The 23,992-nt window shown below is 42.7% G+C and overlaps 1 protein-coding gene and 1 non-coding gene across 2 annotated transcripts; one reads left to right on the top strand and one right to left on the bottom strand.

The window, feature by feature from the left end:
- The first annotated feature begins 2,305 nt into the window (after positions 1–2,305).
- TRNAP-UGG (transfer RNA proline (anticodon UGG)) lies at positions 2,306–2,377 on the top strand. The gene has a single exon. It is a non-coding gene; the product is annotated as a tRNA-Pro (tRNA).
- A 336-nt stretch (positions 2,378–2,713) lies between these two features.
- GAA1 (glycosylphosphatidylinositol anchor attachment 1) lies at positions 2,714–23,889 on the bottom strand. Its single transcript, XM_089579497.1, has 11 exons — positions 23,313–23,889; positions 23,001–23,097; positions 22,464–22,623; positions 21,655–21,762; positions 21,353–21,549; positions 20,733–20,932; positions 14,983–15,136; positions 13,666–13,731; positions 7,389–7,579; positions 7,016–7,168; positions 2,714–3,130 (listed from the first exon to the last, which is right to left on the bottom strand). The coding sequence occupies exons 1-11, from the start codon at positions 23,567–23,569 to the stop codon at positions 2,872–2,874; spliced, it is 1,842 nt and encodes a 613-aa protein (XP_089435623.1). The 5' UTR covers positions 23,570–23,889; the 3' UTR covers positions 2,714–2,871.
- Positions 23,890–23,992: the final 103 nt, after the last annotated feature.

Here is a 23,992-nt window from a genome sequence, read left to right as displayed (position 1 = left end):
AGTGTAGCGTGGACAAGGCCATAAACCTTCATGGCACGTGCTCCACGTCGCTGTGCGCGCACCGCAACCGCGCAATGGTACTTTCGAATGACGTGCTAGATCGCAAAGATTCGTTGAAGGAGTATACAGTTTTTTTTTTTCGAGCGTTTTGTTTTTGTTTTTGTTTTTTTTTGCTCTGGTAACGCTGCGGTTTAGCTCCAGGACACCTCTAGTTTCAAGAATTTGGACAGGCGCGTTTTTCGAGCGAGCAATAACCCCAGGGAAAAAAACGAAACATCGAAAGCTGGCGCGTAACCTGCAACGGCGTCTTATCAAACAATGTGTGGAATGCATGGCTTGACGCGCTACCTTATCGAAACCAGCCCGACACGCATCGCCTGCGTCAGCGCTTTATCAACTCAAACCAGAACGGGAAGACACCTACTGGAGAAATTACGGCTACCTCTAGGCGCACAAAGAGACAAGGAACAGATTAACAGTGAAGACAGAAACAACATCCGGGTAAGACCAATACCCCGACATATGGATCCCAATATACATCATGAAAGACGACAAGCCAGAGTCCGAGCACTCACCAGGGAACTCAGCGACAATCCCAACGTAGTCTACACGGACGCAGCAAAGTACCGATACCAACGCAAAACGATCGCCGTTGTAACAGACGAAGGAGGGCAAGAAATAACCAACGCAACGATCAACAACCCAAGCATAGAAGCAGCTGAAGACGCCGCCATTGCTCTGGCAATATCGCACGGCAACGCAACAGGACACAACCTCACTATAGTGACGGACTCCAAACAAGCATGCATGTAGAAACTACACAAGAGGCAGGATCGACAGCATCGCCAATCATATTCTACACACGACGAGAAGACACAAAAACACTAAACATAGTATAGTGTGGGTTCCCGGACATGAGGGGATGAGGGGCAACGTGGCAGCAGACGAGTTAGCTCGAGGGTACGTCAACCGAGCAGACTCAACACTTTGCACCACAGGCACCTTTGACCCAGTTACCCCCACGTACTCAGATATACTCGATCATTACAGGGGTCAGCGGAAACGCTACCCAGCCCCACACAAAAGGCTCACCAAAGAGGAGGCGGTAGACTGGCGCAGACTACAAACAGGTACCTACCCACACCTGCACAAACTACACAAGATTTTCCCTACACAATATGCAGACGAATGTCCGTGGTGTCAGGATAAACCTACACTAGAGCATGTCACATGGACCTGCCCTAAGGCAGACTTAGAGCCCAGAATAGACCACCCGAGTATGATGCAGTGGGAGCACTAGCTGGCCAGTGAGGATGAGGAAGCGCAACGATTCCTTGTGCGCCGAGCCACGATGGCAGCAGTCAAGTGCGGAATCCTGGACCAAGGATCGACCACGGCGCCCAGTGACCCGTAATGGTCAACAACACCTGAAATTTATTAACAATAAAGTTTTTCCATCCATCCATCCATGGCTGAGCGAAACGCGTCGTGTGCACCGGCGCAAACATGGGCGTAAACCTTTTCAAACTCCGCGCCATTGACTGCGACTAGTATCATCATCGGCACTCATGTTTGTTTACAAACGTTAAACCCGGGTTTTCTTCTTTCAACTGCGGTAGAGATGTATACATGAACCACCACGTGGCATTCACCTACAACTACTTGGTAACTGAAAATTGGTTTTTGAGGAAAGGAAATGACGCAGTTACTGTCTCACATATCTTGGTGGAAACCTGAACTACCATACCCGAACCCACCGAACCGCTCTGTAAGGGAAGGGATAAAGGAGGGAGTAAAAGAAGAAAGAGGTGCCGTAGTGCCGTTATAGTCCTAGTACACTTATAGTGCTGTAGTGGAGGTCTTCGGATAACTTTTGTCTTAATTCTGTTTCGGTTTCGTCATTCGAACGATGGTTGTAGGTCAGCTCTTAAACCAGGCTAGCCTAAGTGTTGTATAAGTTGTTTTCGTGCCTCACGTAGCCTAAACACCAATTAAACGCCACAGCCATCGTTCGCTCGGGCGATAGAAATCGAAACATCCGTGTGTCCGGGTTTTTTTTTTTTTTTTTTGCGGGTACGTTGGACGACTCAGATCGCCGTGTTTTGAAGCGGTACCGTAAGGTACGTCGGACAATAAAAGTGGCGGTTAAACTGACGCAACGCCTCTAGAATTTCAACTAGCTGTAGCGGAGGGTTTCGTGATAGCGGAGGCGACTGTCGGTCCAAAAATAAAACCAAAAGAAATCGTAAATCCAGATCTACGGATATCTCATCCAAGTTCTCATATTTGTACCGCTACTTCAAGTGGCCCGTTGGTCTAGGGGTATGATTCTCGCTTTGGGTGCGAGAGGTCCCGGGTTCAAATCCCGGACGGGCCCTATTTTTTTTTTTTTTACGTATTTTCCAGTGTGTGTTAGCAGTTACATTCAAAATGCTTCTCGCACCCTTAAGCGGCCCTACAGATTACCAGTGCTTGATCAACAATGGTAGCCTACACCGGGTTGTTTCACATAATTTAATGTCCTTGGCAAAGTCACATTACTGCGCAACATCTCCCCTTCCGTATTTAAAAAAAGTGAGATACATTTTGTAGTAAAAATTCATATCAGCACCACCTTTGACCCTACAACAGCCGGAGGAAGAGAACGAGCTGCCGCTATTCTTTCGTTAAAATCAATCGCTGTACATAGTGCTCCAACCAGAATACTACCACATAATTGAAAATGACAATTTATTCAATAAACTGATACAGTATATTCAATGCCACTGTAGCAAAAACAAATAATGCCTGTAAAGAAGAACTAGAGTTGTGGTGCCCCATGTGCACAAAAAGTTCTTGGACATGAAGAATTCTTTCCACTGGAAAGAGAACTCACACCATCCACATCTGCAGCCACACTGGAATAAGGCCTAAGCAAGTTATGACAAATGTCCAGTTGCCATAAAGAAGCCAGTCTTCCACGGAGAACACCACAAACTTCTTGTGGCCCAAAAATGAATAAGATAAGTTGTTCTGAATGAACTGAGGGTCCCAGCCATCAAAGCTCATAGCTTGAACGAAGATAATCAGAAAACTAAACACAAATGGATGGATCAACAGCTGCAAGAGTCTGTGGAAGAGGACAGCCACCCTGAAACACATCAACAATAAAATATTAGCACCTAAATTGTCACAAAAAAGACACAATCAAGGAAGCAAGCAAAATTACTTTTTAGCTTCATGAACTCCTTTCTCCGCCTCCATACTCTGTACCAGCTACCACCCTTGCAAGGATACTAAGCACTTGCAGCATTTTTGCATTATGGCAGCAATATACTGAGAAAAACTTGCTTATCAAATTTTTTTCTGTACCAGATGATAACCTTCCAATTCTTCAAAACACTGAATCTGGTTGGCTCACCAAGCTTCAGCTCTCAAATATAATCATTAATATAAATCCATCAAGTTCAAATCACTCCACTTGAACTCAAAGCAATTTCACGCAAACTAGAAGGCTATATTTATATTACTTTCACAGTTCCTTAAAGGGAACCTGAAATGATTTTTATGGGTATATTCTGGTGCAACAAATCTGTAGAGGTCGTCTTTGCGGGTATTCGAGTCAAATTTGAAAGATCTGCGTGGAGCCTATAAAATAGAAATATTTTTTTAAAATCACTGTTCATATTAGCTCGCAACCAATTAGGGCGACGTGCCTCACCACGCATCCCCTTCTCCGATGACGTCAGTGGGCAGAATGGGTGAGCTTGAAGGCTGGCTTTTCTGCCCACTGATGAAATCAGGGTAGGGGACGCGCGATGAGGTGTGTCGCCCTAATCAGTTGCAAGCTACTGCGAGCAGTGATTTTAAAAAATTATTTCTAAATTATAGGGTCCACACATATCTCTCGAATTTGACTCGAATACCTGCAAAGACAACCTTTACAGTTCTGTTGTACTAGAATATGCCCACCGAAATAATTTAATATGTTTCCACCAGCAGTGCTGAAGAGTAACTAAAATATGTTTGCTTGAATTATGTCACCATGCAAGAAATTAACGTACTATTTGCAAGAATGTGTAGTTCAAAGTTCGGCAGCAAATAAAAATTTGTGTCTGCAGCCAACAACAGCAACGAACTAGACAACTACATAAAATAAGTCTGCAACTAGTCTTAAGATGATTTGCACAAAACTGATGCATCAGCAACAAGCAAATTCTGCCAAGCCTAGGGGTGCATTTTCATTGCATTGCCTTGCATTTTCAATGGCCACAGCTACTTTAATGTGCTTGTAGTATTGCTTCATACCAAGCTAACTAAAGCCACAGACAGAACTTCAAGTTATTTTAGCCAAGTGGAGCTTCAGGCTAGTAGGTATTGCATTTTGACAGAGAGGCTTAGCACGAGAACACAGGACGAAGGAAGAAAGCCAGGACGAGCGCTATCCTGTCCTGTCCTTCTACCTTTGTCCCGCGTTTCCGAACTAAGCCGCTTTGTCAAAATTGAAGTCGTTTCCTCCAAGTGAAACGGAGGTTCTCTCATGGGCACAATCTTTCTCTCTCTGACACACACATGCATGCATGCATGCATGCATACACAGGTGCACAAAGAGAGAGAGGCGAAGACCAATATAATGCCAGTAGTGAGAACAAAGAGCAGGTCGGCACTCATGCAATCTAAAGACTAAGCTTCAAGCAAGTGCAATACTGCCAGTCTGCATATCATCTGTTTCTCTTTTGTATTTATTTAATACCTCAACTATTAAAACTACTGAGACAGAACAACAGACACTCTCCCATTCCATCTTGGGAGGGAACCAGGCACCACCCATTTCCCCATTAATATTAATAAATGGCATGGCCTCCTTTGAGCTTCAGAAGACCTGGCTACGGGGACATTCAAATGTATTACTGAAACCCTAATGGCAACAGTAGAATAGTACAGGTCACGTAAGGATTTTTTTTTTTTTTCAAATGAGCCATATCCAGAAACTGAAACTAAATTGAATTATGCTGGAATGCGAAGAAAATTGTACTTCCTTCTTTTACAAAAACTATGAGAACGAAAGGGGCCCCACAATGCCCTAGAAAACCTGCACGCAAATCTTATTTTAAATCAAAAATGAGTCAGATCCTGTTAATGTATGGATCAAAATGAGCCAAACCACTCGTGAGAGCATTCTTTGTCACCTTCAGCCTCATACCTCGGACTGTTTCGAGCGTAGTTTCATTTATTCCATCTCCAGAGCTACTTTCTCGTCGACTACAAAGAATGAAGAGATCAGCAGAAGACCTGAACCCTGAAGACGATAACGAAGTGATCATTAGCCCTGTTGCTGAGGGATTAAGGACGCACCTTTGCTACACTGAACATTAAAGTGTTTAGTTAAGCTGGTCGGAACTGGCTTCCTCAATTCCTTTTTACTAGCAAAATGGCATACACAGACAGGTCACCTCAAAACCAGTGGTTGCCTTGTCGTTTCGTGTCCTATCTACATCTAACATTCCACTACTGATCACGAATTAGGATCCTACAGTGAAGCAGAATATATTCTTGATCCCATACAATTCCAGCTAGTTTGCTTTTCCCCTGCTAAAGTGTAAACAGAAGAAAAGAAGGCTGTCACGTCAGCGCTCGTGGCAGAAGTCTGCTATTCTTGTTTACTTGCTTATGTTAGTGACGCACAGCAGTGCCCTTGATCGCACACACTGAGTGTTCTACTTGTTTTTCTGCAGAATTCACACCACAATCATTCTTAAGCATTCTTTTTATAAACAGAGCTTGAATTACCAATCCAGAAATAAAGTTTTCTGAACAAAGCTGGGTCAAGTCCAGAGTTTCCCATCGAAAAGAGCCAAATCCAAAGTTTACATGCTGATCTTAGAGAAAGAACAGTGCAAAAAGACGAGATGAAGCAGCAGACACATACAAGCGCTGTGTGTGTCTGCTCCTTCTTCATCTCGTCTTTTTACACTGTACTTTGTCTGAGATGTTCTCTCACCAAGTTACCCAGCAATACACTTTGATACATGCTGATATCGACCAACTTATTTGGATAATTTTTCATTACATGATGCTGTGCAGTTGCTCTAACATGTATAAAGCATATCATATAACAATTTGCATAGTGCAACAATTTGCACAGATAAGAAACTTTCTTGTTTTTCTCAGTCCCTGTTTAGGTGCATCTGGCTCACTTAAAAAAAATGCTCCTCACATCTAAACGCTCACAGTACACACAAATCTGGTGGCACATCTTCACAGGATGAAATGTACAAGTTCCTGTTTTAGAACAAGTTCCTGTTTTTTCCCAAGAAAGTAAAAAAAAGAATGTTTCTTGCTTGATATGAGCTTGAAAGTGACACTGTTTGCAATGGCACTACTGCAAAGAAAAGTGTCAGGAATATCACTATAAAAGCTGCACACAATGGTTTTAAAGGAACTCAGATATTCCAAAAAAGTATGGCACTATAAGTATATCCTTTCCATTGCTGCGTAATAGAACATTTTGGCTGTTTGCTGAAACAGGTCACACCCTTACATTAATGCAAACACAACCATGCCAAATTAACATCACCACTGCTGTGCATTACTGCAATGATGGCAATAAAAATATATTTAACAACTTACACGTTCTTTTTGCAAAGCATGCCCATGTACTATTAGGGACAAAAGTTTCCAGGATGTGCCAACAGGGATTTAGGCGCACAGATGCCATGTCTACCAACAATAGCCTTGTTTCACCACCACAAGTGAGAGCACTTGAGTCTGACTTCCATGCCTAAATCTGTGACACCGAAACACCAAGTGATAACAGAGCCACGCACTCACTTAGATTGAGACTCACACGTCCTGGAGACATTTGTTTCCTTTACAACATGACAAAAATCAGAATAATAAAAATATGAACCTAGTAACAGACACCAACAGAGTCCCATTACAAGTTCACTGATCTGGTAGAGGCCTGCCCTGGCAACTAATGCTCAGAAAAAATAAAGGTCAAAACAAAAAGTTTCAAAAAAATTGGTGAACTTACCAACGTTTTGTGCTACCTGCCGTAACCAACACAGGTATAGTAATGACAGCAACAGCAGTGGCAAATGATATGTTCACAAGGGCCAAAGAGAACACCACTGTAGAAAATGCCAGTAACACAGCACATCTATGGGCTGATCTTTCTTTCTCTTTCCTGAAAAGAAGAAGTTTGAAAGCTTACAAAAATGAAATGATTTCAGAATAAACTACAAATGGTGAATAACCAACGATCTGTAAGTACACAACCTTCCTCGAAAAAAATCTGGGCTAGCACTTGAATATTTTCACTAGGGAAAAAACAACGAAACTTGAAGTGGGAACTTCAGACTAAATGCAAGCTAGAACCTAAATTAGTAAACAAGATTTCCACAAACCTTGGGCCCACTACCAATGGTAGGAGAAGAGAAACAATCAGTGTAGCCACATAACCAAAGTACACAGACTCCTGGCTTGAAAGGTGAAAGCGGTGGCCAAAATGATCGAAGTATGTAGGTGCCACCATCAATAACAAGCCAACAGTGTGTGCCACAGTCATGCATGGCAGAGCTGACCAGGGTGATGCAGTCTGCAATAGAGAGAAAGCATTAATCAGACCACTAGTAAGGTTTAAAAAATCAAGCCCAGTCATAACAAAATTGAAAAAGAAATCACCCTTTGACGTCATAAACATATATTCACTACAGTCGCATACACTTTCTAGTTCCTGACACTACAATAGACCGTGCCCCCTAGTGATACCAGATGCCGAGTTGGGCAAGGTACTTTAAAACAATATCTTTGATACAGGTACCAAATGTTTCTAAATAGTATACACTTTAAATACAGACTAAATAAACAGGCACAAAATTTGCATCCACTACAGATACTCACTTCAAACATTTCAATGAATTCCTTTAAATCACAATGCAACTATATTTTATGTAGCAAGCTATCACTACAACAGGCTAGCAAACTTAAATGGAGTTGATCACAGAATGCTGTGTTCCATCTTTTTTCAAGTAACATGAACAAATTTTCAGAATTTTCCAACAAAGTGCCACAAAACGGCCAAGGTTGGCCACCGAATGTTGTCATGCCTTTCTTCAAAAAATTGTTGTTCTGTCAACATGACATGCAAAAAAAACACCCAAAAAACACGCAAAAAACATGCAAAACACACACACATGCACACACACATGCACGCACACAATGATACTAATGGTAAAATGCAATTTTAAGCAATTTTTGGAGAACAAATTTTTAACCTGGAGCACTTTGCAGCAACAAAACCCTAATCTAGAAGCACTCCAGAGTAAGTAACTTTAAGCCTCAAAATCTTCTAAGTTTACAGACAATGATAGAAAAGTTGTGATGCAAAGGTGTGCACCATTAAGTTTGTCATTACTGGCACTGAGTTGCACCTGACATGATTTCAACTGGAAGTTCTATACTGTATAACTGGGGAAGAGACAGATAGACTATTGTCCCATCTCTCTAACTAGTACCTGTTGCAAAATGTACGAACATATAATTTTTACAAATCTTTTTAATTTTCTTGAATCAAACACCTTCTTCTCACAGGCCCAACATGGTTTTCGGAAATTTTATTCATGTGAGACTCAATATGTTTTACACATGCATTACACCGTATCCTTGACCAATCATCACTAGCTGACTGTATATTCTTAGATTTTAGTAAAGCTTTTGACAAGGTATGCCACAGACTCCTATTATTAGAACTAAATAACCTTAATACTGACCCTAATCTACTGAAATGTACTGAGTGTTTTCTCCTTAATTGCTCACAGTTCGTTACCGCCAATGGCTTTAATTCCGGTTTTACAGGAGTGCAATTCAGGTATTCCCCAAGGCTCAGTCCTTGGCCTCTTTTATTCTTAATCTACATCAACGATCTCCAATCTCTTGTCAACTCTCATATCCTCCTTTTTTGCGGACAACTGTGTTATTTTCTGAGAAATAACCCATACTAATGACAGTTGCCTACTCCAGATTGACCTTACCACCATAGCTAACTGGTGCAATAATTGGTCAATGCAACTAAACATTAAGAAATGCAAAGTCATGCGTGTTTCAAGGAAATCTACTGCCTCGCTTTCGTATTATATTGATAACATGTCTTTAGAGTCTGTAACATCATATAAATACCTTGGCGTTCATATCACTTCTAACCTAAGCTCATATCGAGCACATAATCAACAACGCTAATTGTATGCTAGATTACTTACGTCGCAATTTTTTCAACGTTCCTTCTTCTGTGAAACTTTTGCTAAATTCATTCCAAACTAGAATATGCATCATCAATCTTGGATCCTCCTTATGACAGTCATATTACTGCTCTTGAGATGGTTCAGAATAACTCTGCGTGTTTCATCCTCACTGATTACATCCGCACTGCAAGCATAACTACTATGAAGTCCAGCCTTTCTCTTCCATTGCTATCACTTCGTCGAAAAGTGTCTCGTATCGCATTATTTCACAAGTTGTACCAACACACTGTACTGAGCAATCGCCTTATTCCACAGCCATTTTATGCATCCCATCGTACTGACCATAATCATAAAGTCGGTTTCGATTCTTCTAACACCAAACATTTTTCTCAGTCATTCTTGCCGCGTACCTCGCGTGACAGGAATCACCTTCCCGTAGATATTGCCAACATCAATAATTACAAGATGTTCCGCGAAGCTATAGCTAGCATTGTATACTCAGGTATCATTTAAATTTGTCTCTCTGCTGCATTTTTCTCATCTTATTCTTGTGTTTTTGCCATTCCCCCTCTGTAATGCCTCTGGCCCTGAGGGGTATGATAAATAAATAAAATAAATAAAATTGCTTCGAGAACTGAGCTCCTATCACATCTTGCGTGTTGCAGTTCATATTGAGCACAATAGTAGATGTTCTGCAGTGAAGACACAGTTCAGTAGTACCTACCAGTAAAGCTCATTCTGGACTTCAAGACTTCAAAAATATTTTCCTCGCCTCAAACAAAATTTGCTCGAATTAAAACTTCCATATTACAAGCAACGAAGTTGGTACGTATAACGAGCCATCTCATGCATTTTTTATCTGGGGGCCTTGATCTTTAATTTAAGTGTGACTCTCACGAAAAAATTACTTTCTGCAAACTTTGTAAGTACTATTCTTAAAGGTACTCTGTTAACAATTTTAAATTATTTCTAGCATAAAGTACAGCAACAGGCAAAAGCGGCAAAAATTATTGTTGCTGAAATGTTCACAACGTTAATGTAAAAAATATCTTAAAACCCCACATTTTTTTTTACTGAACCAAGAAAATTCAGAAAATTCTTGAATGATTTCATTAATGACACAAAAGAACAACACAAGTGAAATATTTTAAAATAATATTTCTCACTGTACCGTTTCATATTCGATTTAAAAATTAATAATGAAAAGGGTTGAACTTCAGGGCAACGCAGCAAGCTATGGAAAAGAAAATGATAGGTGTAACGTTACAGAAACCGGAAGAGGGCAGAGTGGGTCAGGGAAGAAATGCGGGTTAATGACATCCTAGTTGAAATGAAGAAGAAATGGGTACGTAATGCAAAGGAAGGATAACCGACGGTCCTTAAGAGTAACGGACTGGATTCGAAGAAAAGGGAAGCGCAGCAAGGGGCAGCAGAAAGTTAGGTGGACGGATGAGATTAAGAAATTTGCGGGGATAGGACGGCCGCGTCTGGCATGGGACAAGGTTAATTGGAGATATGAGAGAGGCCTTTGTCCACCAGTGGGTGTAGCCAGGCTGACGGTGATGATGATTAACTATTGCTTTTTCATGAAAACTTCACAGTTTTTTTTTTTTTTAAATTTTACTCACACAATGGCCAACTACCCCAATTTTTTTCCTAAGAATTAGCACTTTTGGGGTCTGGGACATTTCGCGTGGAATGACCCTAATGTGTTGTCAACACTTCTTGTCCTTCCCTATAACCCCAGCCCTAAAACATTTCACAGCAAGCAATAAAACATCTGATCGTGCCTCAACTGAACTACGGAAAGTGATGCAGCTTCAATCAGTGTTGGAAGTGTTGGAACGTGTTCGTCAGTACCATTAGGTATTGCCCGAGCTGCACGCACCAATCACAAATATCTTTGAATTGACACAAGTTTTGCGTAGCCGAAAAAGTGCGCCGCCAAACCTGCACTGCAACTACATGGCTCTTTGCCTAAAGTGAACTGGCGGATCACACCTCTCAGCCATTTTCGCCATCAGACGCGCTGCCTGAGGTTTTTGCGAACGGACTCTACACATTTATTCGGCCAAAAAATTTGACTACATAGAAGAGAATGCTGTCTAGTACGTGTCCCCATCGTACCCGCGAGTAGCGTCCGTGTGGGCTCTTCACAGAAGCTTCCACTCGTCAGCGCTTAACAAAGATGATATTCCAGAAGACGTGATGCACTGTACACATAGAAATCGCCATATCTGCACGTGGGGGTTACACCACCAAACATTATTTGCATCGTGTTTAAACACAAACTTTGACCACGTGACTTATGCTCGACCTAATCGGCAATCCAGTCAAAATCAGGTCAGTGAAAGGTAGATCCTAAACAAACGCAAACCTGAGGACCTAATCTGCCTCCATCTTGATGCGTGTGCTCTCGTGTTTTAAAGGCATCAGGGCAGCAGCTCGAAAACACACGCCAAAACTTTGCCTCATCGATGGTGGTTCACCCACCCACATGACATAAAAAGAATGCCATCGAAGTTCATGGCCCCCTGACCGTCTAAACAGTCCTCAGCATTTTGATAGAGTCGAAACAACTATGTTTATATCTCCCTAGATTGCTGGTGCACGTCACCGCCCAATTAAAAAGCAGTGAGTTTTAAAGCAGTTTGGCGCAATTTTCCTAATTTTTATCATGATGGCACAGCTTTTCTGGTTTGGTGCAGTTAGCGCACTTTGCGCAAAGGTGGAGTCACTGCCCTTAGTTATAGCTAAAAATGTTAGAGAAAGCTCTGGCTTGGCAATTAAAGAATCACATTACACAATTCACAATGGTGTCGTTCTTGAGCAAGACATGGAAATGTTCAAAGGTTCCAACTGTGGTCTTGTTATGCGTGCCTAAGTGCTGGAGCAGAAACTGCTGCTGCAGAGAGTAAGGCAAACAGACCACTCAAAGCAGTAAAGTTCAGTTCTTGCAGAGTGATGTGCGCACTGTTTCGCCTGCACTGGCCTATTTTCCCAACAGCGAAATTCTAGCGAGACCAAGGAACTTAGCTTTCTCTAGTGACTTTATTATTGCAAGGTTCAACTAATCATTCTGATGATAGTAGTCATTTTGCTAGACACATAAATGATAGCAAAATTAGGCTAACGCAGTTAATGCAATAATGCAGTGATGCCAAAGGCCTGTGTAATTAAGGGGAGATGCAGCTTTCAGCGGAAGTCTTTATTTTTTTATGTCTTTATACCAAATTTTTTTAGCATATTAGAAATGATTTTATGACTAGTCTCTCAAAATTTCAGTTATCTCCAGAAAAATGTTTTCTAATATATTTCATTCCTCTGAATCTTGAGAAAAAGCTGCGGAGCCAAGATAATATGGCAGAAGGCTGGTTCAACAATCATTGCATTCCTAATGGCAGGTTACACGAAAAAAGAATCTTAGAATTTTTTTTGTTTCACAAAGCACAAATTTTGGTTTCGAATTTTTTGTGATGCAGTGTCTACTAACATATCTAGAGCAAGAACAAAATTTCATACAAAAAATTTAAAATTCACAAAGTTGAAAAACAATGAACATCTTGAACTGACCGATGGTCCTAGAAGTGTAACAACAAAACAAACAGGGTCAAAAAAGATAAAACAGTCATGAAGAAATGTGCTCCGCAAAGTGAGTTATAGGCAAAGAACCGTAACGGAGAAAAACACGCCTATTGCACAAGCATTTCCCCGCAATGCATAGCCGCCACAGTCCACAAAACAATTTTTTAGACTACTTCCTGGTTGATTTCAGCAATAAAACTTCAGGACAGCATAAAAAGAAGAGGCATACAAGCAGATGCAACAATTATAAAAAAAATCAAATTTTTTTACCATTTTTCAAGATTTCAAAGCTGCTTCCCTATTTAAGTGCTCCACAAGACAACTGCTTCATTTTCTCCAAGCCCACTTTGCTAATCAGGCTCATATTTAAAACTTTATATTTACAGGCTCATAGCATACAACTTTAAAAAAAAACAGTTGGTAACAATGGGCCATAGTCCTTAGCGTCCTATGTTACTCCACATAGTAAATGCAATCCACTTTTTAATGTTTGACCGTGTTAAACAAGCCAGAGGCATCAGAAGTCTTGTGCTTAAAATTCTGTCTGGTGGTTAGCTTCCTGTTTAGTACCAAGACAAGTTTTAACAATGGACTGCTTTTTTGTCGTGGAGGAATTTTGTGCAGCAGTCCTGAATGTGGACGCAGCTTCACTGCAGACTTAAGCTGCATCCAACTACAGTCAAGACACCAGCAGCTACAATAGAAAATGCAATACCGCTATGCAACAACGTGCTATACGGAATGCCCACAGGCCATAACCCGCAAATGCATGCAACAGGATACTCCTTCACTTCACAGCACGTGTGCTCATGAGCATGTCACCACATGGCTTTCAGGTAGGTGGGAAAGAAGCAGTCACCTCTTTTGTACTGGCCTCGTCTGCACTCTTGGCATTCCCACTGAGAGACAGAAACAGAACTCCAGCCTAGAGAAACAGTGAGAACAGTGAAGAGCATTTTTGGGGTATGCACATATGGCAGAAATTATGGATTATTCTAACAATGTTCACTTCTCAACATCTGCGCAACAAACAAGTGTATAATAAAGAAACGCAAACGACAGCTGCAAAATGTGTGACCAGTCCTTGTAAGGTATAAGAACCATGGATTTTACAGTTAAAAAATGTCTAAGTGGACAACATCCACTTAGTTAGTGACTTCAGTCACAGTAGAGCTTTAAAAAGCAAAAATAAATTATCACTACACAAATCTTCAAAGCTACACAGCATGCATGTTTATATAAAAAGACTATTACTATGAAAATTTTCAAGGTTGCTGAACAGAGACATGATTACACACAGAAAAATTGCACACACACAAACAAAGCAATTGCATTTCTGGTAGATCCTGAGATACTGAGGTACTTAATCACCATCACATTTGCTCTCTTACCCTGCCACTTCCCACCTAACTCTCCCTTGTGTGGAGCCCCAAGTCAGAAGCATATTTCTTCAGCCAAACTTTCCACCTCTTCAATCAATCAACTTTTCACTCTCTCCAAGTTGCTGAGTTCATTTATTAAAGACCCCTCTGCTTTTTACGACACACCTGCTAAGTATTACAACCCTAGTACAAATTGCCCGATTTTCAGAATTCACTTTCGGATGCCACAATGATAAATGTACTTTTACAGTTTGTTACTTATGCTCTGCATAAGGAAATGTGAATGTAAAATGTAAAAATATGAGCCCTCTGGTAGCCAATTCAAATGCAGTCAGTTTTCTACGTCAGTAACGCAAAACTCGCCTACAAGGCGGAAAAATTTCAGATAAAAATAATGAAGCTAGGATAGCTAGGAGAAAAATTGCAAATGGTGGGGTTCAACACCTTGAAGTGACACATGGGCTATGAGGGACACTATAGTGGAGGGCTCCAGATTAATTTAGGGCACCTGGGGTTCTTTAAGGTGCGCCGACATTACACAGCCCACGGGTGCCTTTTGCGTTTCACCTCCATTGAAATGCGGCCGCCGCAGCTGCACTGGAAGAATAGTGGTGTGTTACCAGCAGGCTTCAACACGTAGGCAGTACATCTGAAGCGTCCTTGATCAACACCACATTTTTATTTGTTTCTGAGACTTTACAAGTAAAGTAATGAGACTTTGTAAACCCACATGTAACAGAAAAATGTCCAATGCAAATAGCGTTTCAATAATATGAATCACACTTCCAGCATACCTTTAGTAAAGCTGGCAGGCCAATAAAGGCAAATGCAGGACTATACAACCCAATGGAAATGTATCTCCTTGTAGATGGCAACAAATAGAAGAAAAATGATTGATGAAATCGTTCTAGCAAGTTGTTCAAGCTGGAGAATACACCTTCAAGGACCCTGAAAAGCAGAATAAGAATAGTGACTTTCTGCAGCCCAATCTTCTATGGCACCTGGTGGCGTTATGGTGTTTCTGGCTGCTGAATGCACACAATATCTGGGAGCAATTTGCAAAAAGCTAAGTCACTGAGAATCATGCATTAGTCCTTAGGTATCCACTCTTGCATTAAAGGTGCAGTGAAGAGGAATCTGAACTCGTCTTTTTGCCGCGGGAACTCGATCTACACGTTCCTAGCATTCTTAGAAACCGCGACTTATTGCCCTGTGTGGCCGATTTCCCTAATTAAATCGGATTAACGTCCGGCTCCCGCCTTTTTTTTTTTAATTCTCCGCGTACGGAGTCGACCAACGCGTGGAGTGCCTTTCAGCCAGCTCCGTGGAGGCTTTGCTTTCGCTTTATGTTGTTTTTTAGGTTTCCGTGAACAAATAGTTTCATTCGCAGATAATATAGCCGCAAAATAAGCCCGCAGAAATAAAAATATGCGCCGACTATTTGCTACTACAGATTACTACGTATTACTCCGCCAATGGCAGAGCGGCAAGCCCCCACGGAGCTGGCTGAAAGGCACTCCACGCGTTGGTCAACTCCACCCACCGTACGTGGAGAATTAAAAAATAAAAGGCGGCAGCTGGACGTTCATCCAATTTAATTAGGGAAATCAGCCACACAGGGCAATAAATCGAAGTTTCTAAGAATGCTCGGAACGTGTAGATTGAGTTCCCGCGGCAAAAAGATGAGTTCAGATTCCTCTTCACTGCACCTTTAAACAGAATATGCAAGCATTGCTTAGCAGATGAGCAAAATTTGACAGGAATGAGTTTTACGTCACAAGTTTTTCTTAGTGCAAAACAAACAGGAGCTTTCAAAGACATGATCCTACACCTGTAAGCATCAGAGGGTAACTCCAGGGATTTTTTTTATCCTCTCTCTAGCACAACTAACCGTTTCTCAAAATACTGAGTGCAACTATTTTAAAACAGAAAAAATGGTAAACTCAAACTGAAATTCAGTTCATGGCCCAGCACAATGCCCTGCTTGAAGCAGCGATGACATCACAAACATCATTTTGGAATAAGATTTGTACATGCACTGGCTGGAAACAGCTAACGAAAACGATGACTCCATTCATAAAATGCCTTATGCAATATAATGCAAGACTGAACATTTTTGTTTAGCAAGTGGGAAGTATACTTCATCTCAGCAGTTCCTTGCAGCACTACCAAAGCTGTAATGAGTGCAGAGGAAATGTTCTGATTCTGCCGAATCTAGCATCATTGTAAAAATTAGGAGGATGCTTAAGCTTCGCCTTAATGATGGACGCGATAGCGCCTTCTTTTCCTTTTTCCTCTTCTCATTCCTTTTCTTTCTCACCTAAACTGAAGTTGCAGTCATAGTTCGTCGGCACATCACTCTCGACAAACCCAATGCCACAAACGCCAGCATAGCTTCCGCGTCGAATGAACGAGCAGCAAGCTGTAAGCTTCGTGGTGAACGTGCCTTGAGTGTGCGCTGCATTGTTCGCCACTCTCCGCGTGATTCCTGCGCCCCCCTACGGCCCCACTGCGCCCAAACGAGAAGAGCGGGAGGTGCTACCGTCGCGCGCTATCTGCTGGGGCAGTGGCGTACATTGCGAGGAGGAGGAGGAGGGAGTGGTTTTAGTGGGCACCGCCTGATGGCGCTATGTGCGCGCCAAGCAAAGAGGAAAAGTAGCGGAAACGTGCTTTGCTACTCCCTTAACTGCGACTTCTGTAATTTCCATGCTCATAATTACTAATATACTACACAGTACATGTCTCTAAAGCACCCTTCTAAGACAATACCGTATTCAATAGACGCGCCTTTGTTCATTCCAAACCATCGAGTGGTTAGCGTGCTCGTCGCACACTCCGGAGGCCCTGATTCGATTCCCCAACACGACCAATTTCCTACTCAGTTTTATTTACTAATGCTTCTGGGATTTTTCGCTCACGGCCAGCGCCGCCAATGATGACACCGGCTTTTCTATGACACGGGGCCCTTAACGCTCTCGTGTTAAAATTAGGGGGACACAAACTCCCGCCTTTAATGGTATGGCGCAACAGCATTAATGGCTCCCTTCAGCAGTTGCACTTCACACACAGTCACTGCTCTTGGCTGACATTCACACACTGGTCACAATTACCCCAACACAGTTTCCATTCTTGTCTGTGAACTTTTTCACTGCAGTTTCACACACATAATGTTACTCCAATCAGTATCTGACAAATTAGCATGTCTCTAGTTCCCTCCACTAATCACCACATTACTGGTTTATGGGGGTTTAACGCCCCAAAGCGACTCGGGCTATGAGGAGCACCGTAGGTTCTTTAACGTGCACTGACATCGCACAGTACACAGGCCTCTAGAATTTCGCCTCCATCGAAATTCTACCACCATGGAGAGAATCGAACCTGCGTCTTTCGAGTCAACAGCCGACCACCATAACCACTGAGCCACTGCGGCGACTAACCCCATTACTAAGCTTAAAATTAAGCCAACACAACACACACACCACCTACCTTTGTACCTCAGTTAAGTCAACGTGCCAACGTGACTTAGTCGGTTAGTGTGCCTGGCTGGTGGCCCAAGGGTCGTGGGTTCGAATTCCGACTAAAATTTATGAAAATTCTTCTTTGAAAAAAATAACTTACTTTAAAAGGTTAAGTCGTTTGAAAGATGTGCCAACCTTTTATTCACATTCTGCCACCTCTTTTCAATTATTTTCATTCCAGACATCTACGCGTATTGTCATACGTGACGTGGGTTTCTCGATACAGCGCCGCCAGGACAATGTCAGGTTTTCCACTGAATAGAAGCCTTAACGCTGTCGCGTTAAAATGTGCATATGGGATAGCGCATGCTAAAAAAATAATGTGCTTCGTAGTGTACATGTGTTACACGCTATTTCAAATCGAGCCCTAACGTACACTTGCAACACACATGCTATTTCCCGACTCTAGCGTGCATGGCTCTTGCATACACTAAAATTTCGTTTGTTTCAAAAGTGATAAGCAAAGCCACAACAAGCTGTTGTGCTCAACAGGTGCCAGTGAAACCTGAGTTTCTTAACTATACCTCGAGGAACTTCTAGTCGACGTGGCAATGCTTCACTCTTGTCCACTGACAATAGCAACCTGCAACGTGTACTGCTGTGGACAGGCTTTTTTCTTTCGCTTCGCTTAAAGCATGACACATTACAAGGACCTTTCAGACCAGGGATTCAAGGCAATGCTGTTACTTGCTACAGTTAAGTAACAAAAACATCAAATAAGAGATATTATAGGAACTTTCAATCCTTTTATATTTTGTTGCTTTTCTTCTATCCCTTAACGAAAAACGTTTAGCTTAAAATGCCTATTAAACACAATGTTGGGGAAATAACTATTCAGCTTTCCAAAGGGACCGAATCTTGCACCTCTTAGCATGCGGCGAAGGGAGAGGCAATCGGTAAATACTGCAGTAACAAACAAAGATTATCTGCTTATGGAAGTTTGGTTTAGTTTATTGGGGCTTAACGTCCCAAAGCAACTCAGGCTATGAGGGACACCACAGTGAAGGGCTCCAGAAATTTCGACCACCTGGGGTTCCTTAACGTGCACTGACATCGCACAGCACACGGGCCTCTAGAATTTCGCCTCCATCAAAATTCCACCTCCGGTGGCCAAGATCGAACCACGTCTGTCAGGTCAGCAGCCGAGCACCATAACCACTGAGCCACCGTGGCGGCTACTTATGGAAGTGATCATTTGAACGTCACCATGGCTTCATTCCAATGCTAAAGTTTAAATAAAACCAACGGCGCCATGCGGCCAGATTCATTGAAACTCTTTTAAATACAGTGCGCTTTATCAAACAGACTAAAACCTACAGAAACTAAGGCTAAATTTCTTACCTTAGCTAATCATATTACCAGCTCTATTAATATTGGTGATTTAAGCAGTTTACTGAAATATTGACGATACAGTATATGAAATCAACTTTGGTTCAGTATCCCGTATCTGTATCGGAAATGCAATTTTTTAGAGTATCGGGTATCGGTACCCAAGGTACTTTTTTCAAGTACTGTGCCCAACCCTGCTTGGAAGTGATATGGCCACCAAGGTCCAATTTTGCCAGGAGAGCGAGCACAAAAAAATTGCAGGGAACTGCATAGAGCAGTAGCCTTCCCAAGCATCTGGGCTCTTCTCTACGCGCGGCTAAATGAGTTACAAAAGCCACTGTTTGAAATTTCTTCTGAGTATTCGTTCACAGTAGCACTGAAGCTGGCTCTGCCACCTACGCAGAAGTTTATTTTGTCCTTTTATAATAATACCGCTGCAAAGGCAGATACACACGGCACGGCAGACGTGATTGCCATGCTGGAAGCATCAGACAGCTGCCATATATCTTCCAATTCCGTTGGCAGGGATAATGGTAGTGCGGTACTCGAATTTTTCCAGTCACTCTAGGACTTCTTATTGTGTTTCCGTTTGCAAACGCTGAACTAAATGTGTGAACGTTACAAGTGGCGTAATGTCCTGCAAAATATTTGCGTTTAGCATATGTAAACATGCACACGCTTATGATATGTTGACATCATTAATTTATATTTTTTTTCTAACCAAATCTGTGTACACTGTGAGCAGACGACACACAGATGACGAGGCGCGAAGGAACACACTTAACGCGCTCTCCTGTTTGGCTAAGGAGGTCTCTACCTTCCATAGTGCTGCAAGGAACTTATGAGATGGAGTATAGACATCAATGTGTAGGTAAAGTTTGTGCCATTGCAATCACAGCGTTTCCTATAGAAATCAGCTGAGACCAAGGGAACAGCAAAAATTTAATTTCATCTACACAGAAATAAAATGACATGCGGCTGCCAAACTTGGTGGTAATGATCAGAATGAAGACGAAAACCTGCAGTAACAGTTTCATTAGAATATGTGAACCTCAAAAAAAAACCCAGAGGTGCCCTTTAAACAGCCACTTCAGAATGCACACCGCCAACAAGCCCAAGCAGAAACACTACACAGAAAAAAAAAGTAGGGGATGATCAGACATTTGATTCGACAATTCTGCGAAAGCAGCTGGATTCACCCTCAATGTTCATTTTGATGCATTTACTCTACTGAATGCTTTTACTTAAGCTGAGGCTTCACACATGCAATAGAATTTTTCCAGAAGGTGAAGGTGGATTCAGGGAGCCAGTGGGTGGGTTTGCAGCCCCCTAGCATGGGGGGTGGGATAGGGAGGTGGCTGGTGATTATGGAAGGAAACTGACTTTCCCACTGCATCTTCGAATTCGATTTCACCTGTTCTTTTTCATTCTGCTGCAGTGAGGGCTTCAAGTGGATGGAGACAATGTAGAGGGTGGAGGTAGGTGGGCTGGTGATGAGTGACGCTTCTGGAGGGGAGTTGGGTGGGTGGGTGGCGGATGTTGCTTATGGAGGGTGAAGGTGGGGAGGGGTGGGGTGGGATGGTGGATCGAGGGTGGTGCTGAAGACATGAGATTTCCAAGGAAAGGAGGGGGGGCACAGTAGCACTGCTTTCGCAGTAAAAGAGCTCACAAGAAAACCAAGTAAGAAGGCGACTCACCTGCCAACCTCATTAAACCCAACACCAACAGAGGCCACTCCATCTGCATGGCCTTCCAAAGTCAGAGCTTGTATGGCATAACGATGAAAAAGTCCATGACCCCCATTTGGCTGCCCGGTCGCCTGAGCAGCCATCATGGCCATCATGGTTTTGAATGACTGCACCCAGTCCTCAAATGGTGGCAAGTCATAGGGAGACACCTGCAACACCAGCCACCATGCCCTCACGTAAGCATCGGATACTTTTCTCTCAGTTACCAATGATACTGAACAATCTAATAAGTGGGAAACAGTGCATCACAAGGAACCTGTAAAGCCTCAGAAAACAAACGCCACTGAATATTTTTTTGTACCACAGCACATGCTCAGCAAGTTCCTTTCTGCCCAGTTGGTGCTTTAGTGCATGAGTGTACAATGCTGACAACAATTCTATATCTACCCTAGGCCCATACATGTCTTTTGAGACATTAATATTAATGCCACTCAAAGCCCTTTCAGGTGAGAAAGGCCACCAAGCCTCAAGCCACAAGCAATCATACTTTATCAACAACATGTCATTTACATTAACAAAAGCAAGATACTGCTTTAATACCATCAAAAGTGCAATAAAAAATCCCTTACTTGGCCATGGAAAGTTGTGTGGACGGACTCTCGCAGGCACAGCTCAGTTACTAGGTTGAACAGATCCAGGTTTGGGAGTTGGCCATTGAGCCCAACCAGTTTCATGTCGAGTCGCTTGATGCGACTACTATGAAGCTCTAAATTGATGGCAGCCTGTATAGAACCACTTCTAGCCTGCAGCATGCCAGGATCAATAACTGAAAAAAAATAAAAAAAGCCAATACAGAAGGAATGTTTTGCATAGGTATTGCCAGCAACAAGACAAACAGAACAAGAAAGCTATTGTAGAAGGACACACATACCTCCAGGTGCAGTACGAACGTCATGGTAGGCATCCAACCATGCTTGGAAGCCGACCAATTCATGTTCAGTGATGAGAAATATGACGTCCTTGGCCCAGGACCCTTGCGCTGAAAAAATATACCCAAATTTGTCCCACCATTTACAGCTTACGGTCAATACATGTGTAGCAACAGGACAGCAAGACAGGCTTAAGAAGCATGTAGTAGTAAGACAGGTCTATTCAGGCCTTGAAGGGGCTCTGAAAGGGCCTCTAATAAAGTTGCGGTATGCCTGGGATGTTAAAGCACGCCACGTCACGAATATTGTCCAGCAAAATTTTTTGATGCGCTTTGTAGAAGCTGAGCTACCTGTAGTCAAAATTTGAATTTCAGCATTTTCGCGCCTTTCCCTCCACTCTCGTCACTTTTTGCACGCTGGAAGGTCGGGGCTCCTCCGCCGGCCCCATCTCCGGGGGCGCAGCTTCCTGACCCGCCGGAGCTAGGCGGCTTATTGGCCGCGGCCATGCTAGCTGCCTGACGCCTGAAAGAATCTAACCAATAGCCATCTCTGAGCTTGCATACGCAGGAGCGAGCAACGGAGGAGGGTGCAAGCATGAAAAAGTCCTCAGGAAGAGCTAACCAACTTTCGCACGTGATTGTGGGTTCTATGTTGCATGTAGAAGAGTACTATTTGGCTCAGGTTTTCCCAACAACACAACACAATGATTGAGCAAGTTGATGTGCTCTGCTTGGAAGTTGTTTCAGAGCCCCTTTAACGTTATGTGTAATCCTAATGAGAGCTACAGTGAACATGCCTCAAGGCTTTTCACCTCTGAAGTACTTGGCAAGTGCCACCATGAGTGCAATGCCAGGTAGGGTCGACCCGTGAAGGCTGTCCTCCATGCGGTACGGTGATGACAGCACAACCGCTTCTGTGCCAGCACCACGAGGAGCCCGTAGAATAGCGTACACATTTTCACCATGGTGCGTCTGCTCCAAATCCAGAAAAGACAGAGCCTCAGCCAGTGCAGATAAAACCACCCACCAGCCAAACCACCAATTTTTGCTCCATGCTTGACATGATACGCTAGTTGAAACTCACAGAAAGGAATAAAAAACAAGTCACAGAACTTTCACGTAAAGCCATCCCAAAAAGTAAAAAAAGTGCAAGGAAAAAATCATTACATTTAAGCATAATAAAAAACACTGGCCAGCTCCTGAATTTAGTAATAACACCAGTGACTGTGATAGGCATTAAGACTTTCAATCATGAGTCCGTAACCAATTCTGCGGCTGCTCTATCCCTATTACACCCCTCAAAATATATTATCTTTATAATTCGTGACAATCCCAGGAATTATACGTACGGGTTTTGATCCCAAGGGGTAGTGAAGGCTGAAATTGTGCCGGTACACATCAAGCCCCAGCTGACGAAACTGGCCCAGTAGCCACGGCAAAGGCAAGCTGAAAACGCACGCAGTAATCCAACATAAGTTTGCCACCTGCTAGCAAGGATGTCAAAGCTTACACCCAGCAAGCAGAACAGCCTGCTTTTTTTTTTTTTTCTAGAACAAATCACTAAACCAACTCGAGGATGAGCAGTAACAGAGAAACCATTCATTCCAAAGCCAACAATCGAACTTCCCATTCACTCGACCTCATATGTTCCCGAAATTTACCTCGCATGGCTTTTGGCCTCTTCTTTCAAGCTTTCCAGGGCATCCTTTGCGAATCTACCAAGGTCGAACCGCCTGTTGACCAGGCCCGGTAGGAGAGCATTTTCTGAGAAATACGTTTTGTTGTTGCACTCATCACTTGCTAGAACTGCGAAAGCGATCAGGCCAGCTACGTATGCCAATGTGCAGATTACGTTGCAATGCTTTTGAACAAACAAAACCACTTTGCTGTTCTGAGAAGTGTTCATGAGCACACCCATGTTTTCTGCTTGCCGGTGTTGAAAAAGTATGTACTGGGTTACAATCTTCGGTTACTCTTGCGCCGTTGTATGGAAAGGGCGAAGCCGGCATCGGCTCACTTCAGCTAACTTCAGCTACGCCACACCATAGCTCGATATCTACAGCGTCTAGAGCGATCGCGCACTCGAGCATACAGTACACATCCTGTAGTTCCGACCCTGAATAAAGTTACCCAGGCCGGTCAGACTGACAAACGGCCCACACAAGTACGCGCACACCCAGCCGACGAGCAGAAATGTCACTTGTTAGTGTAAATAAAAAACAAACCGCAAAGCCTAAAGCCCAGCAACCCCATCAACTGGTATCAATCGAAACTAAAAGGAGAGTGAGAATTCATTTACGACAAAAAAATACTGGTAAAAGGCCTTTTATTAGTTAATTTA

Source organism: Amblyomma mixtum, chromosome 3 (assembly GCF_055824585.1).
Source record: "Amblyomma mixtum isolate Tamu chromosome 3, ASM5582458v1, whole genome shotgun sequence".
Lineage (NCBI taxonomy): Eukaryota > Metazoa > Arthropoda > Arachnida > Ixodida > Ixodidae > Amblyomma > Amblyomma mixtum.
Note: the sequence above shows the minus strand (reverse complement) of the source record. Positions and strands in the feature narration are given on the sequence as shown.